We start from the raw sequence: 15,292 nt of genomic DNA, 5'->3' as shown, positions 1-15,292 counted from the left end.
TGCCCAAATTGAAAGGGTGAAGTATTTTCAAAGCCATTGAAGGAGTTGTAGAATCGAGATAAAGGATATCACTGCCACTAATAGAAAGGAGATCCAAGCCTTGGGAGTAGATTGAAGGAGTTAGAAAGTCATTGCTATTGCAGAAAGAAAAAAAATTGCAGTCTTCATGATAACAAGTGAAGCTGATCCTCAAAGGAGAAGATCGAAGATTCCAAAAGGAATGTCATAGAGCTGAATTCAAGCCACTTGTAAAAATTGTGAAGCCCTCAAGTTGTGAGGAAGTCAAATTAAAGCCTTAAAAAGGAAATGATGTTTTGCTAAAAAGCATTGAAGCCCTCTGTAAGAGAAGAGGATACATGGACCCTTGAAGGAATCCAAAAAAGAATATGTGAAAGAGAGATCACCACATAATGTTTTGTGGCAGGAGATAATCCGATTAAAGTTGGAGAACAAAATAATGAGTTTTGTGTTGAATCCACTAGAGGTTGAAATTAAAGGGGAAATTGTTGGAATAATAATTTCTCCCAAATTGTAGGAAGAATTGCGGTCTTACAAAGTTTATATAGAAGCTCTAATAACATAATTTTCTAATTGGAGTTGTGCATGAGTATGCATGTGGCTATTTCTATTTTGAGTCATCCTTCGAGGAATCCAAGACCTCTATTTATTGAGGCAATTGCAATTCTTTATTTGTCTCTGATCTTTCGATCAGTTGATCCCTGATCATGTGACTAAGAGGCTTTTTGTGTATTCAATCTGAATGAATAAAGATTCACATGTGCAAACAATTTGTGTTATTACAGTTGAGAAATTTCTATATGTCTCTTTTGTTTTCTTCAAATCTATATAGGAAATAAAAGATCACATGGAAAAAGGGGACAAAGAGGGGAGAGAGTGTATTGCTTTGACATCTTTTTTAAAGGAATATTCTACTTCAGATTTTCGTGGTGAAAGATGTGCGAGGGTTGAGATTACTCCTTATATCAGATTGGGGGTCGAAAAGGAGGTGGATGTGTAAAGGCAGTTAAATGTAAGGAAGTGTTCTTGGAAGATGGCAATGGTCTTAATAATAGCTATCATCATTCAACTATCCTCATTTACTGAAGCCAATGATACAGTGGCAACAGTTAAGGAAGTTTGCTCTCAAGTGTGGAACATCATGAACGTGGTTGAAAATTATGATGGTGAGGCAGTTGAACTCAGTAAAGCAACATATAATCTCCTCCAAAGCGTATAGAGAGAAAATTAATGGCTCGGTTACCATCTCACAGTCAAGAAGCCTGTTGAGAGGAAAGTCGAAGAAGCCATGGACAGTCTTTTTAAGGAAGGAAAGCAAATAGCCATTGACTGTGAGTCAAGAAAGTCGACCGAGGCAGTAGAAGGTTACAACTTATACAAGCTAAGAGTACACATAAATAACCACTTTGATAATATAGAGGTCATCCTCAACAAACTGAAGGGAATGTTAGCAGATCTTATAGGGTCTTTAATAGTAAAAGTTTTGGGTGTGATAATGGAGGATTGCAAGAAACATGCATCTTTGTATGATGAAGAAAGCATTTTAAGAATTGCAGTCATTACTGGGAAAGTGAAGGGTGTCACTAAAAAGTTGGGATGAAAATTAAAATGTAGTTCAGACAAAGAAACCCAAATCAACTAAAGCCTCATTAGTACAAGACCAGGTTCCTGCATTTTAAAAGATTTCAATATTTTGGATGGTATAGATCATCACTATATATTATATTTCATAATTTTTTTGTTCTATGGCTAGCAATAGACATATGTACTTACAATGTTTGATCTCCTTACACTAAGTGTACATTCTTAGCTTTAAAGAGTTATTTTGTAACTTTGCAGTTTCTGATTACAATGTTTATAGATTGAGTACAAATTATTGGTCGATGAATGTAGGTTACGCAAAAAAATATTGTAAATATATAAACTTTTGATACTGTTTAATTTAGGATGATGTTTTATGGTTTGCTACATATCTCATGTTTCTTCCATTTCTTATTCTCTGCATTTGCTCCTTCATATTGTGTTTGGTTGGAACAGTAATTAATGCTATGGGATTTCCACAATTCATGATGTATTCTCTTAATTTTTTTGGGATTCGATTGTTTTAAAAAATTTTATCATCAACATTTCGAATCGCACTCCGTGATTCATCATCAGAATGTAAAAAGGAATTCCAAGGAGATGGAAAATAGTGAGTTGTAGATTTGAGAGACAATAAAAAGAGATGTGGGGAAGGAGAGGGCACGAGGATCAAGAGAGAAGAATTATAGAAAAAACAAAAAACAAAGCCAATGGGACCACCTAAAATCTAGAGGACAAAAACTTAAAGAATAACACCAAAAAGAAAATAATTAAAGAAAAAGCTAACCAAAAGGAAGAAAAAGGAAAAACCAAAGAGAAACAACACAACAATGATAAAGAAAATAATAAAAATAATAATAAAAGAAAAAACCCAAAGAAAGGGAATATATATATATAAATTAAATATAGATAAAAACAATAGTTAAGACAAAGGGGGGACAAAAAAGCCTAGAAACACAAAAAATATGTAAAAAATAAAAACACACAACATTACCAAAACATAAATAAGGCCTAAAAGCATACCTACCCACATAAATAAGAATATATATATATATATATATATATATATACAACCACACACACACACACACACACACACACACTAGCAAGAAAGTTGGGATTCTCAAAACCCTTGCTTTAAGAGCCCATCGTATTTCTGATGATGATAACTTAAACCATGAGCTCTCCCATCTTCGCCAAGTATTCAAGTGGAATGGATACTCTAACAAGAAAATTTCTCGAGCCTTCCACCAAACCAAATCCCATTTCATCTCTGTTTCTAAACCCTTGCCTTCTCATCCTTCTTTGTCTATTTTCATTTCTCTTCCAAGTTTCATTGAAGGCATTTCTCGCAAGATATCAAAAATCCTTTTAAAAAAAGGTCTTCGTTGTGCCTTCAAACCGGTCCCTACCTTAAAGAAGCATGTTCCCCACTCAAGGACTCGAGGGATTCCATTTTAGAGTCAGGTGTCTACAAGATCGTTTGGTCTTGTGGCACTCTATACATAGGAGAAATAGGTCGATCGTTCATCACTAGAATTAAATAGCATGGTGCCAACATAAAACATGAATGTACCCTCAAATCTGCCTTAGTTGAGCATTCGTCAACCACCAAGCATCATATTTGTTTGGAGGACACTCAAATATTATGTCGGGAGGGCAACTTCTTTAAAAGGGAACTTAAAGAGGCTATTGAAATAGTCAATCATCCATCCAATCTTAATTGTGATGATGTGTTTAACCTTAGTATCTCTTGGCACCCACTGTTTTCTTTCCTCAAGTATCATCGCCGCCCCCCTCCTTGACTTCTCACCCCTTCTTCGTCCTTCTTTCCTCTGCACTTCACCCTTTTCTTTTGTTTCTTTGTTCTCTATATTTATATTTACTTTATATATTCTTTGCCAATGGTGTCTTCCTTCCATGTTTTTTGTTCTCTTTCACTCTTTGTTTTTCTCCACATCTCACACATTGACACATGGACACACACGCGCATATATATAGGTATACTTGTTTGCATGCTTATAGATTTTGTGCTTTTGGTTTTCATATATATATTTCCTCACTTTTTGTCATTTTTTATTCTATATATATATCCTAATACTTATATATATACTGATATATTTGTTTATTTTTACGCATGTGTGTGTGTATTTTCTTATTTATGTGGGTAGGTATGATTTTAGGCCTTTTTTATGTTTTGGTAATGTTGTCTTTTTTTATTTTTTGCATATTTTTTGTGGTTGAAGGCTTTTTTGTTCCCCCTTTGTCTTAACTATTGTTTATATATATATATATATATATATGTATATATATATATATATATATATATATATATATATATATATATATATATATATTATTTCTTATTATTTTCTTTATCATTGTTGTGTTGCTTCTCTTTGGGTTTTCCTTTTTCTTCTTTTTGGTTAGCTTTTTCTTTAATTATTTTCTTTTTGGTGTTATTCTTTAAGTTTTTGTCCTCTAGTTTTTAGGTGGTCCCATTGGCTTTGTTTTTTCCCCTTTGTTTTTTCATTTTTTCTTACTATTTTTCTTCCTTGATCCTCGTACCCTCTCCTTCCCCACATCTCCTTTTATTCTCTCTCAGATCTGCAACTCTCTATTTTTCATCTCCTTGGAATTCCATTTTGCATCTTGATGATGAATCACAGAGTGTGATTTGAAACATTGATGATAAAAAATTCAAACACAATCGAATCCAGAAAAAAAAAAGAGAATGTAACAGTAATGTCAAATCGAACATAGTAAGGAAGATCAAAATTGATGTTCATTGAAATCTTGTTATGTACAAGGTATGAATACGCCTCAAAATTGTTAATTGTTCTAGTCTGCAAATTTGGTTGAGCAATTTCAAGTCAATTTCTTGTTTATAAGAGAGTTGCATATGTCCACGGCCTCGATGTCCTTTATGCAACACTTTTGATTGTAATAGTTAATTTATTTAAAATAAAAGATTAATTGTATTTTAATTTTTAATTAATTAATGAATATAATGATAGGTGTATTATACATGTTGCATAGACAAAAGTGTCAAAAGTAAAATTCTTAATCAATATGTATATTGGAATAATTTATTTTTTGATTGATAAAAGGCAGAGCCAAGAGATTTATATTAATAATAAAAAGTTACTTTTTACAAAATTTAAACAAGGTCCTTGCTGACCACGATAATTGCTAAACCATAAAAAAATACAGTTATAGCCACCATGAGCAAACTGACTAGGAGCTCTAATCTTATATTCATCATTAGACATTTTTCAGATCCACATGATCTGTACTGTTATCGAGAACACCATCAACTGTAGAAAATTACATGTAATTGCTCAACCCAGCGGGTTCCAAGCAATAAACCAAAACTTAATCATATAATTATAGATAAAATGATATAGAAAACTCAAAAACTTCAAACAGAGTTTGAAATTTCCAAAACTATCTTGACCCAGCTTGAAAAAATGGCATGGTCAATCAGCTATCCAACCAAAGCTGAAGCCATCCCAAGAAATTGTGTCAATTCCGAATCTGGGATGGAAAGAATCACATTTGGAACCTTCCTTTCTTTCTTTCTTCTAAGTTCCTACCATTCTCCCTCCTCGGAGGAAGCCACCTGTGTGAAGCAAAGGGAGACCTCTGAAAGTCCCATGCTCAACACTCCATCCTTGATGGTCTCCTCACTCCTGCTTGAAGAACCTGTCCTAGTCTTAGCCTTTGGGCTCAATACTTCTTGTCGATTTGTTTCTACTACCCTTCCAGGGTTTGGAGGAGAGGAGTCTGAAAAACTATTTATCCTTTTTGCCTTTGTCGGTCACCTGGTTCAAAGCATTTAAATATGGTTTTTCCTATCCATCCATAGAAGATTCATTATGTATGATCTCTTTTTAGATGTTCCCTACATCCTTCTCCACCGAATAATGATGAAGGGAGACATCATTCCACCAAGAGGCCCTCCTATTGCTATTATACTTCTCACATTTGGCTACCATATGCCTAGTTCAGAAGCATTTCCTGCATCTAAATGGAATACCTTTATAATCTATTGACTACACCCAAGTCCCATTTACAGACTTTAAAATGAGTTATGCATGTGGGATTTTGGATGAATCTATTTCCACTAAGATGCATGCATAAGTAGTATGAAGATATTCCAAGGAGCTCTTATCAACCCCTAAATTTTTTCCCAAAGAATCTCCTACACCTTTAAAGCAAGATTCGAGCCAAAATTGAAGTGGTAGATTAGGAAGTCTTACCCAAATTGGAATCCGATCAAAAAGATTCAGTGACTGGGTTAAATGTCGGATAACAGGGTTTGAGCAGCAAAGTATGTTTCCCCTCCCAACTTCAAAGTGACGAGCAGAAGATTTTATTCCTATCTTCCACCTTGTCAAAGATAAACACAAAGAAGTCTCGAGCTCCTAGATAAATCTACACATATCTCAAAGCCTCTTTTATCTGTTTGCAAACAATCCTCTTCGCAGAGCCACAACTCTGCATCACTCCAACCACCATATCCACATTAAGCTACCGCCAGACAGGGGCAGTAGAGACAACGGGCCATGGCCATCCTTGGCATAGGAGCATGTTGTCGCCTAGACGGGGGCAACGGAGATTCGTTGGAGCCATCCTTAGCACGGGAAGAAAAGCTATTGGGGAGAGCATGTCGTCGCCCAGATGGGGGCAGCAGAGAGCTAATGGAGAGAACAGAAAGAGCGGGCATTTATTGTTGGTGTGGTTATGTTTTCACTCATATTTGAAAGCTATATTTTGGAATAATTGATGTACTGGTTTATATGATGTATTGGTTTATATTCAATGTACACTCATGTCATTTTAGTGTCTAAGATTAATATATGTTCTATTTAGTTATTATGTTTTCTATAAAATATAAGGAGTTGAATATTTATTTTGTTATTGGGTTATCCGTGTTTAGGCGACTCATCCATTTTCTCTTATTCAAGTTAATATATTTTGTTATTGAATTATCCCTCGTCTCTCTTTAATTTGAATGTTTATATTTTCGAGCATACCTTCCCTCATTTAGAATTGTTGGTGTTTAATTCCAACTTCTTTACTATTTGTCTGACTACCGCTGATTGTGGATCACCGCAACTTCATAACTTTTAGTTCATTACCGTAGACTATGGATCACTGATCTCTGTTATGTTCAGATCCATTGTTTTCTGCTTGAATTAAGGCTGCTGATTTCAGTCTTCTTCGTAATTGGATTCTTCTATGGTGACTTTTTACAACATATTGAATATTGTAATTCAGATTATTATTGTAACAGTCAATATCAATAGTTATGTTTTTTTTCATGATCTGTTTTTCTTCTGTATAATCTGGAAAAGTTTTTTTTGTTTCTTTCTAGTTGATCTATGTTGTTGTAGCTGCAAATTTCACATGGTATCAGAGCTTAGGTGCTAGAAAGGAAAAGTAAATCTTTCTTTGTTGCAGATATAGAAGATCAGAGTTGAAAAATTGAGTTCTCAACCTCTGCTATTCTCACACCATACAACTATTTTGATTGGAAGCCAAAGATTCAGCTTCAGCTCAGAAGTAGAGGAGTTATGAATACATAGGTTGAACCCAATCTAGCAGTTGAAAAGTCTAAATACTTCAATCGAATGGATGAAGCTTTTGGTCTGCTATGCTTATCCATCTCTTTAGAATCGTTGTTTCATGTTGAGGCATGCAAAACTCCAAATGACATTTGGAAGACATTGGAGACACTCTTTAGAAAGCAAGATGAGATGTGAGGTCATATTCTTGAAAATGAGTTCAACTCATTAGATCCAAGAACTTTTGATAATATTCAATATTTCTTCACAAAGTTCAAATCCTTATTGCTTCAGCTTAAAGGATGTGGTATTGACAAATCCAAGGAAGAAAGAAAATTAATCCTTGCTATTGTATCAAAGCTAGGTTCAAAATATGTCGTATTTGTAACTTGGAAGATGCCCACACTTGATGCCTTCATTGAGTCCTTGATACATGAGCAAGATAAGCTCATAAAGATGGGCACATTGAAAAACTCCAATGCTCATGCACTTGTTGTGCATGGAAGTGGAAAGAACAATTCCAAATCCAATCAGCAATCCAAAGGCAAAGGCAAGAAGGAACTAGATCCAAGAAGGAAGGCAATCCCAAACCTCCATATGGATCTACCAGCTCAAAAGAAAAGAAGGACAAAAAGGGCAAATCAAAGTGCAGCTATTGCAACCATGGTTACCATCCAAAATCATCATGCATGAAGAAGACCATTGATCTCATGGCACAAACACTTTAGCAAAATAATCTTGGTAACCTTATCCCAGAAGGTGCCAAAAAGAAGTAGGAAGAAAAAGCACGAGAAACAAGAAACAATGCTCATGCATTGATTGCTATTCATTCTTCTTCAAATGAATGGATCATAGACTCTAGAGCTTCACACCATATGGCAGCCACAAAAGATGTTCTCTCTTTTTTGAAACCATATTTTGGTTCACCTATTCGCTTGGGAGATGGATCTTCTGTAGCAGCAACTGGAACATGGAAGGTTGAGATGGGAATTAGAAGTTTTGAGAATGTCTTGCACATTCCAAATCTTTCAATCAATCTTCTTTTTGTGTATCAAATGACACACCCAAAATTGATATTGACGACACCTCCAGATTCTGTGAGCATATTTGATATGAGAGTTGAATTCACTCCAGATTCTGTGAGCATATTTGATATTGACAACAACTCCAAAATCGATGTTGGTAAGGCAAATCATCAATCTCATCTATACGCTTTCACTGATTTTGTTGCCAAATCAGATTCTACTTTACTTCTAACACATGCAAATGATGAAAGTAGAGTTTGGCATGAAAGATTTGGTCATTTGAACTTTAGATACATGCAACAATTGAGAAAACAAGGGATGGTGAAAGGCTTGCCTACCATAGAATTTTTTGATGGAGTTTGTGAAGGTTGTGCACTTGGAAAGCATCCACAAGAAAAATTTCCAAAGGGGATTGCATGGAGAGCCTCCTTCCCTCTAGAGCTTGTTCATAGTGATCTGATGGGTCCATTTCCTGATCCTTCCATGAGTAAAGTTAGATATGTCCTAACATTCATTGATGATTGCAAAAGATACATGTGGGTTTATTTTCTCAAATTCAAATATGAGGTGTTTGAGAATCTCAAGATTTTCAAAGCCCATGTGGAGAATCAATTAGAAAAAATGATCAAGATCCTCTACATAGATAATGGGGGGGAGTATGTCAACAATGATGTTCAACATCTTTGTGATGAAGCAGGAATACAGTTGTTGAACATAGTTCCTTTCACTCCGCAACAGAATGGGGTAGCTAAGAGGAATAGCCGATCCTTGAAGGAGATGGCTAGTTGTACGTTGCATGCTAGATCTCTTCCCTCTAAATTGTGGGCTGAAGCAATCAATTGTGCTTCATACATACAAAATAGATCTCCTCACAAATCTGTCACAAGAAAGACACCTTTTGAATCATGGAGTGGCATGCAACCAGAAGTGACCCATTTTCGAATTTTTGGATCATGCGCATGAGCTCGCATTCCTGTAGAGAAGAGGAAAGCTTTAGAGCCTCAAAGAAAAGAATGCATCTTTGTTGGATACCCAGATGGTGTAAAGGGCTATAGATTGTTAGATCTTTCAACAGAAACACTCTTAATTGAGAGGAGTGTCTACTTTGATGAAAGTCCCATGCATGCATCTCAAGAGCCACATTCCTGTACTTCTTCACTTCCTCCTCTTACAGATCTCAAAGATAATACATGCAATCATTCAGATCTGATTTCTGATACATTTGAATTTGATCCAGATGAACTTGAGCATGCATGTGTAGATCTAGATGCAGTTCTTGATTGGGCTTCTAGTGATGATTCAATATCTTCTGTGAAAAATCAAAGGACTAGGAGCTTGGTTGATATATATGATGCCCCTCATGCATTTTCAACTATCGATCCCATCATGCCAATGCATGCCTATATGATTCAAGCATCCGATCCTCAGACTTATCCAGAAGCTGCAGGGAATCCTCTTTGGGAAGCAGCCATGGATGAGGAGTACAATTCTCTCATTGAGAATCACACTTCGGACTTGGTTCCACTCCCACCTGATCGCAAACTTGTAAGGTATAAATGGGTCTATAGAACAAAGAAATCAGCAGATGGCCATGTAAGTAGATACAAAGCAAGGTTGGTATCCAAAGGCTTTTAGCAAGTTCATGGCATTGACTATGATGAAACTTTTGCTCCAATGGCAAAAATGGATTCCATTCAGTTGGCTCTTGTAATTGCAGTAGCAAAAAGGTGGGAGATACATCAGATGGATGTGAAGAATGCATTTCTTCATGGTGATCTTGAGGAAGAGATCTATATGGAGTAGCCACAAGGGTATGTACATAAATCCTCATTGGTATGCAAACTCAAGAAGTCACTCTATGGCCTCAAGCAGGCACCCAGAGCTTGGTATGCTAAAAGGGATTCTTATCTTTTGTCTCAAAATTTCATGCAATGCAAATCTAATCCAAATGTTTATATGATGAGAACATTTGACTCTCTGTGGCTCATGGTACTCTATGTAGATGATCTGCTAATAACAGGTGATTCAATCAAAGCCATTGATGCAACCAAAGCAGCGTTGCATGCTAGATTTTCCATGACAGACATGGGTCTCCTCAACTTTTTTCTTGGTCTTGAAATCAACCAAAATGAATCAAGTGTCCAAGTTGCTTAATCCAAGTATGCAAGGGATATTCTAGCTCGATTTTACATGAGTGATTGTAAGCCAACACCCACACCTTTCTTGTCCGGAGTAAAGCTTGAGGATGGCCAAGATACACCATTGGTTGATTGCACACTCTATCATCAGCTTGTGGGGAGTCTTCTTTATCTCACTCACTCTCGTCTAGATCTATCATATGCAGTAGGTGTTGTTTTTAGATACATGCAGGAGCCTCATGAAATGCATTGGAAAGCTGCCAAGTGTATACTTCACTATGTTCAAGGAACCCTTAGCTATGGGATTCATTATTCAGCTGGATGTATTTTGGATCTCATTGGCTATACTGATTCTGATTGGGCTGGTGATAGCATTGATCGCAAGTCCACTTCAGGATATGTTTTCAGTTTGGGCTCTAGTCCCATTTGTTGGTCAAGTAAAAAGCAATCTTCCATTGCTCTATCATCCACAAAGGCTGAATATCGAGGTGCAGTCAATGCTACCATTCAAGTTTTTTGGTTGCAAAATTTTCTCACTGAGCTGGGTATATGTTTTCATCAACCAATCATCATTTGGTGTGATAACCAAAGTACACTGAAGGTTTGCAGAGATCCTGTACAACGACAACGGACAAAGCACATCGAGATCCACATGCACTTCATCCGAGATCTAATCCATGATGGCATCATTGATTTACAGTATTGTCCCACATCTCAATAGATTGCTGACATATTCACAAAGACATTCACTGAGCAGAAATTTCACTTTCTCTGAGATCTTCTTGGGGTGAAAGAAACTATACCACGATAGTTTTCTCGTTAAGTTAGTCTCTTTTTGAGGGGGGGTTTTATTCCCACTGAGTTTTCCTTCTTTCCTCATTTCTTTTATCAGACTTTTCTGTTCTCCTTGGTTAGAATTAAGGGGGAGTGTTGGTGTTTAATTCCAAATTCTTTACTATTTGTCCGACTACCGCTGACTGTGGATCACCGCAACTTCATAACTTTTAGCTCATTACCGCAAACTATGGATCACCGATCTCTGTTATGTTTAGATCCATTGTTTTCTGCCTGAATTAAGACTGCTGATTTCAGTCTTCTCCGTAATTGGATTCTTCTACGGTGACTTTTTACATCATATTGAATATTGTAATTCAGATTATTATTGTAACAGTCAATATCAATAGTTCTGTTTGTTTTCATGCTCTGTTTTTCTTCTGTATAATCTGGAAAAGTTTTTTTTGTTTCTTTCTGGTTGATCTATGCTGTTGTAGCTGCAAATTTCACAAGAATAATGGATTTAACCGTGTGAGAAAGAATGTATATGTATTCATCCGCCAGTATCATGTTGCATTTCTTAAAACCATAAGTTTATGCCTTGTTGGATATTGGAAGAAATAATATTTAAATGGCTCATTTCTTTCAAATATTGTTTATTGTGCAGCCAGGATTGGGCAAACGCTCTACCCTCTTACATTTTCTGTATGGAAATTTTCTATGTTTCTTCATGGTTTTACCACATTTTGAGATAAAATAAATTGTTTTCAGGCATACATGTTTCATAAGTCAGATGAGCCTGTTTAATGGTGAGATTGGTATCTACCATACATACATTTATTGATTACTGTATGCCTTGCTGTTTGTACTGCAGCTGACGTTCGGTTTAGTTCAGAAATTTGTGTTATTTTGCTTCTTGTATTTGCTTTCTATAAGTGTTCGTTTGTCTGAAACGACATCCATCTACTTTGTTTGGAACGCATTTCAGAGAGCGGGGAACGAACTGCTTCCTCCTCTTGGAATCTACTTTGTTTTAGTACCCTGTTTTTGTTTGCATATGATGACTGCCTGCAGTGACATTTATTGTTTTAGTACCCTGCTTTCCAGTAAAGAACACAAAGTTGTTTGAAGAAATTAGAATATAATTTAATTTCTCTCCCAATTAAAAAAATAAAGTAAAACATTCTAGAATAATAATAAGAAATATTTATTTAATATCATCTTATTTTTAATTTGTACGTTAAGGTTTTAGAAATTTATTGTAATATCTAAACCTCTATATTGTGCATTAAAAAATAATACACTATTTTATTTATAGTATATTATTTAGTGTAATGAAATCGGTTGTTTAGGTATTAAAAAAGAGTAAAAAAAAAGAAACTTATTGGAATTTTTTCAGCTGTCTATGTGGTAACGATTAAAGAAACTTATATTTAAAAAAGGAAATAGTTATGGAGTTCGTAGGATGCACTAGTACATAAGTTATTGTGTATGATGGTAACATATACATTGGTGCATTAATGACTATCCAGCCCCTAAAATTTATGTTATCAGCAACTTTTGTTGTGTAATCCTTAAGGGGGTTGTTCCTTGGCAAGGCGAAACTTGAGGAACAATATAATAAGGGATGCAATAACCAAGATTAAACGAAGATAACTAACAAGCACAATAACAACCTGATTATGAACAGAATCGACCAAATGTATTAGCTTATGAGCACGTATAAATAAGGAGTAGAAAAGGCACCCGATCTCCATTAAATGAGGATAGGACTCCTCAAACATGGAGTGGTGGTGGGTTGCCTACCACAAATGTAGTCTGAGGTGTCCAAACTAAGTCAACACCTCTCTAACAACTCCTACGGACTTGACATCTTGTATGAACAAGTGTCAAGTGTAAATGGACAAATAAGAAGGCTTAAGTAAGCCTAAGTGTAATTAAATGAATAAATACACTAACACCTCCCTTTAAGAGCAACTTAGGAGGACATGTAGAGAAATGGGTCCCGACTACTTTCCTGGTGAGGTACCCATGTACAATGAAATCTCTTATAAAAGGAGAAAGATAGAAAACCCAGTGGGAAAAAACTATCCTCCATAAACAAGATAAGAAGAGAAGAAGCCTAGAAGGTTCCCCCAAGGATGATGATATTGCTGATGTAGACCACACGCCAAGAAGATCTTGTAGATGAATGAACTTGCTTTCTGTGAAGGGTTTGGTGAAGATGCCAGCAACCTACTCTGAAGACTAGCAAAAGACTAAGTCAATGATCTGCCCATGAAAGGAGATTAGTTGATAGTGAAGGCACACTTAGAACATTCAAAAAAGCTCCACCTTCAACTTCAATAGACCCTCTCCCTTTGACAAAAGATGGAGTATCATCCCCTAGAGTGATTGAAGCCATATTGATTTCTTCCAAGGATGAAAACTCAACCTTTTGAGAACCCATATGGTGTGTAGCAACTAAGGCCTTTCCTTTTAATTTCTATTTGTCCTTAGTATTTTCCTGATTTAAAGGAGATTCTTTGACAAAATTAGTTACCCCAATATTATTCTTTTTGAGTAGAAAAGTGGGGTGCTCAATTTTCTTTTTCATGCACTGGTGTTCTTCATGACCACTTTTATTACAAAATAAAACATTTTACTTTTTCAATAGTTGATTTACTTTGTTGAGAAGGGTTATCCTTTTTGAAGTTGTCAATTTTATCTTCTTTCTTCCTTCCATTGTCCTTTTCAATGTTCTTCTTTTTTCCTTTAGCATTTTGTTTCTTTTCATATCCTACAATTAGAGCTTGAGGTTTGGTATATTTCAAGGCACCCATTCAAATAAAATTTTATTTCTCTCTTGGTATATTAGAAATGAAGTCATCTAGTGTGAAGATTTTCCATGAGCTACCAAGAGCTCTTTTATTAGAATAAGAAGTAGAGACAAAGACAGAAAATTCAGGGCCTAGTCTGGAAAGTATAGAAAGGATTAATTGATCCTCTTTCTTCTCAATTCCACAATCTTTTAATTGCAACTTTAAATATTTTAATTTAGTGAAAATATACTCTCAACTAGTTAATCTCTAAGACTTAGACCTAAGAGTTGATTTTCCAAGTCATGACTTCTAAGTTCATCAATTGTCCCAAATAGTTTGTTAAGAGCTTCCCAAACTTCATTGGGTGTTTTCAACTTCTCAACATGAAATACTAATTCAGGAGATAAATTTAAACACAAGAAACCAAATGCTTGGTCACACTTATTGAAATGCTTTTCTTTGTCCTTAGTTGCATTAGCTTCTTTTTACATTCTCATTTTTACTTTAAATAAACCTTTATTCTTAAGTAGAAGAATTACTTTAAACTTCCAATCATGATAATTGAAAGGGGTTAGACATAGATTGTTGCTTTTGTAGAATGCAGAAATGAAGAAAGAACTTCTTGAGGGAGTGAGAAAAATAGACCACACACAACAGCCCCCTTAGTTATCTTTTTGTTCCCCCATTATTTTTTGCACTTTCTAGATAGAGTGCTTTCTAACCAAACCCCCAAAAAACCCATAAATTAGCGAGAATGTCCTCATTGGATTCGTGGCGAAAAAAATGCACTTTTACAAAAAACAACACTCAATTTTGAGTTTCCTAGCAAAAGTTACAAGAAAAACAAATTTTCCCTTGTTACAAAATTAATCCTCGTTAAAAAAAAAATCATTTTTAAGAAAATTTAGAGTGAATTAAGCCCCCTTGTGTTGGAAAGAACCAAGGTTAAAAAAACCATGTGATTGGGGACTAAAGTACTTAAAAAATACTCTAATACCATGTAATAACCAAAATCAAATGAAGATAACTAACAAGCACAATAACAACCTGATTAAGAGAAGAATTGACCAAACGTATTAGCTTATGAGCATATATAAATACAACCTGATTATGAGAAGAATTGACCAATCTCCATGAAATAAGGATAGGACTCCTCAAACATGGAGTGGTGGCGGGTCGCCTACGAGAAAGGTAGTGTGAGGTGTTGAAACTGAGTTGATACCTCTCTAACAACTCCTCACCAACTTGACATCTTGCATGAACAAGTGTCAAGCATAAATGGATGACTAAGAAGGCTTAAGTAAGCCCAAGTGTAATTAAATGAAATAAATACACTAACAAAGTAGAAATTAAAGTGTAAGTTTATTACATACACTAATACCACT

At 35.4% G+C, this 15,292-nt stretch overlaps 1 protein-coding gene across 1 annotated transcript; it reads left to right on the top strand.

Annotated features, from left to right (window-relative positions):
* The first annotated feature begins 10,384 nt into the window (after nucleotides 1–10,384).
* On the top strand, nucleotides 10,385–11,053 carry LOC131042604 (secreted RxLR effector protein 161-like). Its single transcript, XM_057975914.1, has one exon. The coding sequence runs from the start codon at nucleotides 10,385–10,387 to the stop codon at nucleotides 11,051–11,053; it is 669 nt and encodes a 222-aa protein (XP_057831897.1).
* Nucleotides 11,054–15,292: the final 4,239 nt, after the last annotated feature.

Source organism: Cryptomeria japonica, chromosome 9, assembly GCF_030272615.1.
Source record: "Cryptomeria japonica chromosome 9, Sugi_1.0, whole genome shotgun sequence".
NCBI classification, from domain to species: domain Eukaryota; kingdom Viridiplantae; phylum Streptophyta; class Pinopsida; order Cupressales; family Cupressaceae; genus Cryptomeria; species Cryptomeria japonica.
This window is presented reverse-complemented; position numbering and strand designations above follow the sequence as displayed.

What these genes read in the sequence shown, in the direction of transcription:
- LOC131042604 (XM_057975914.1), top strand. Translation starts at nt 10,385, where the DNA reads ATGAGTGATTGTAAGCCAACACCCACACCTTTCTTGTCCGGAGTAAAG.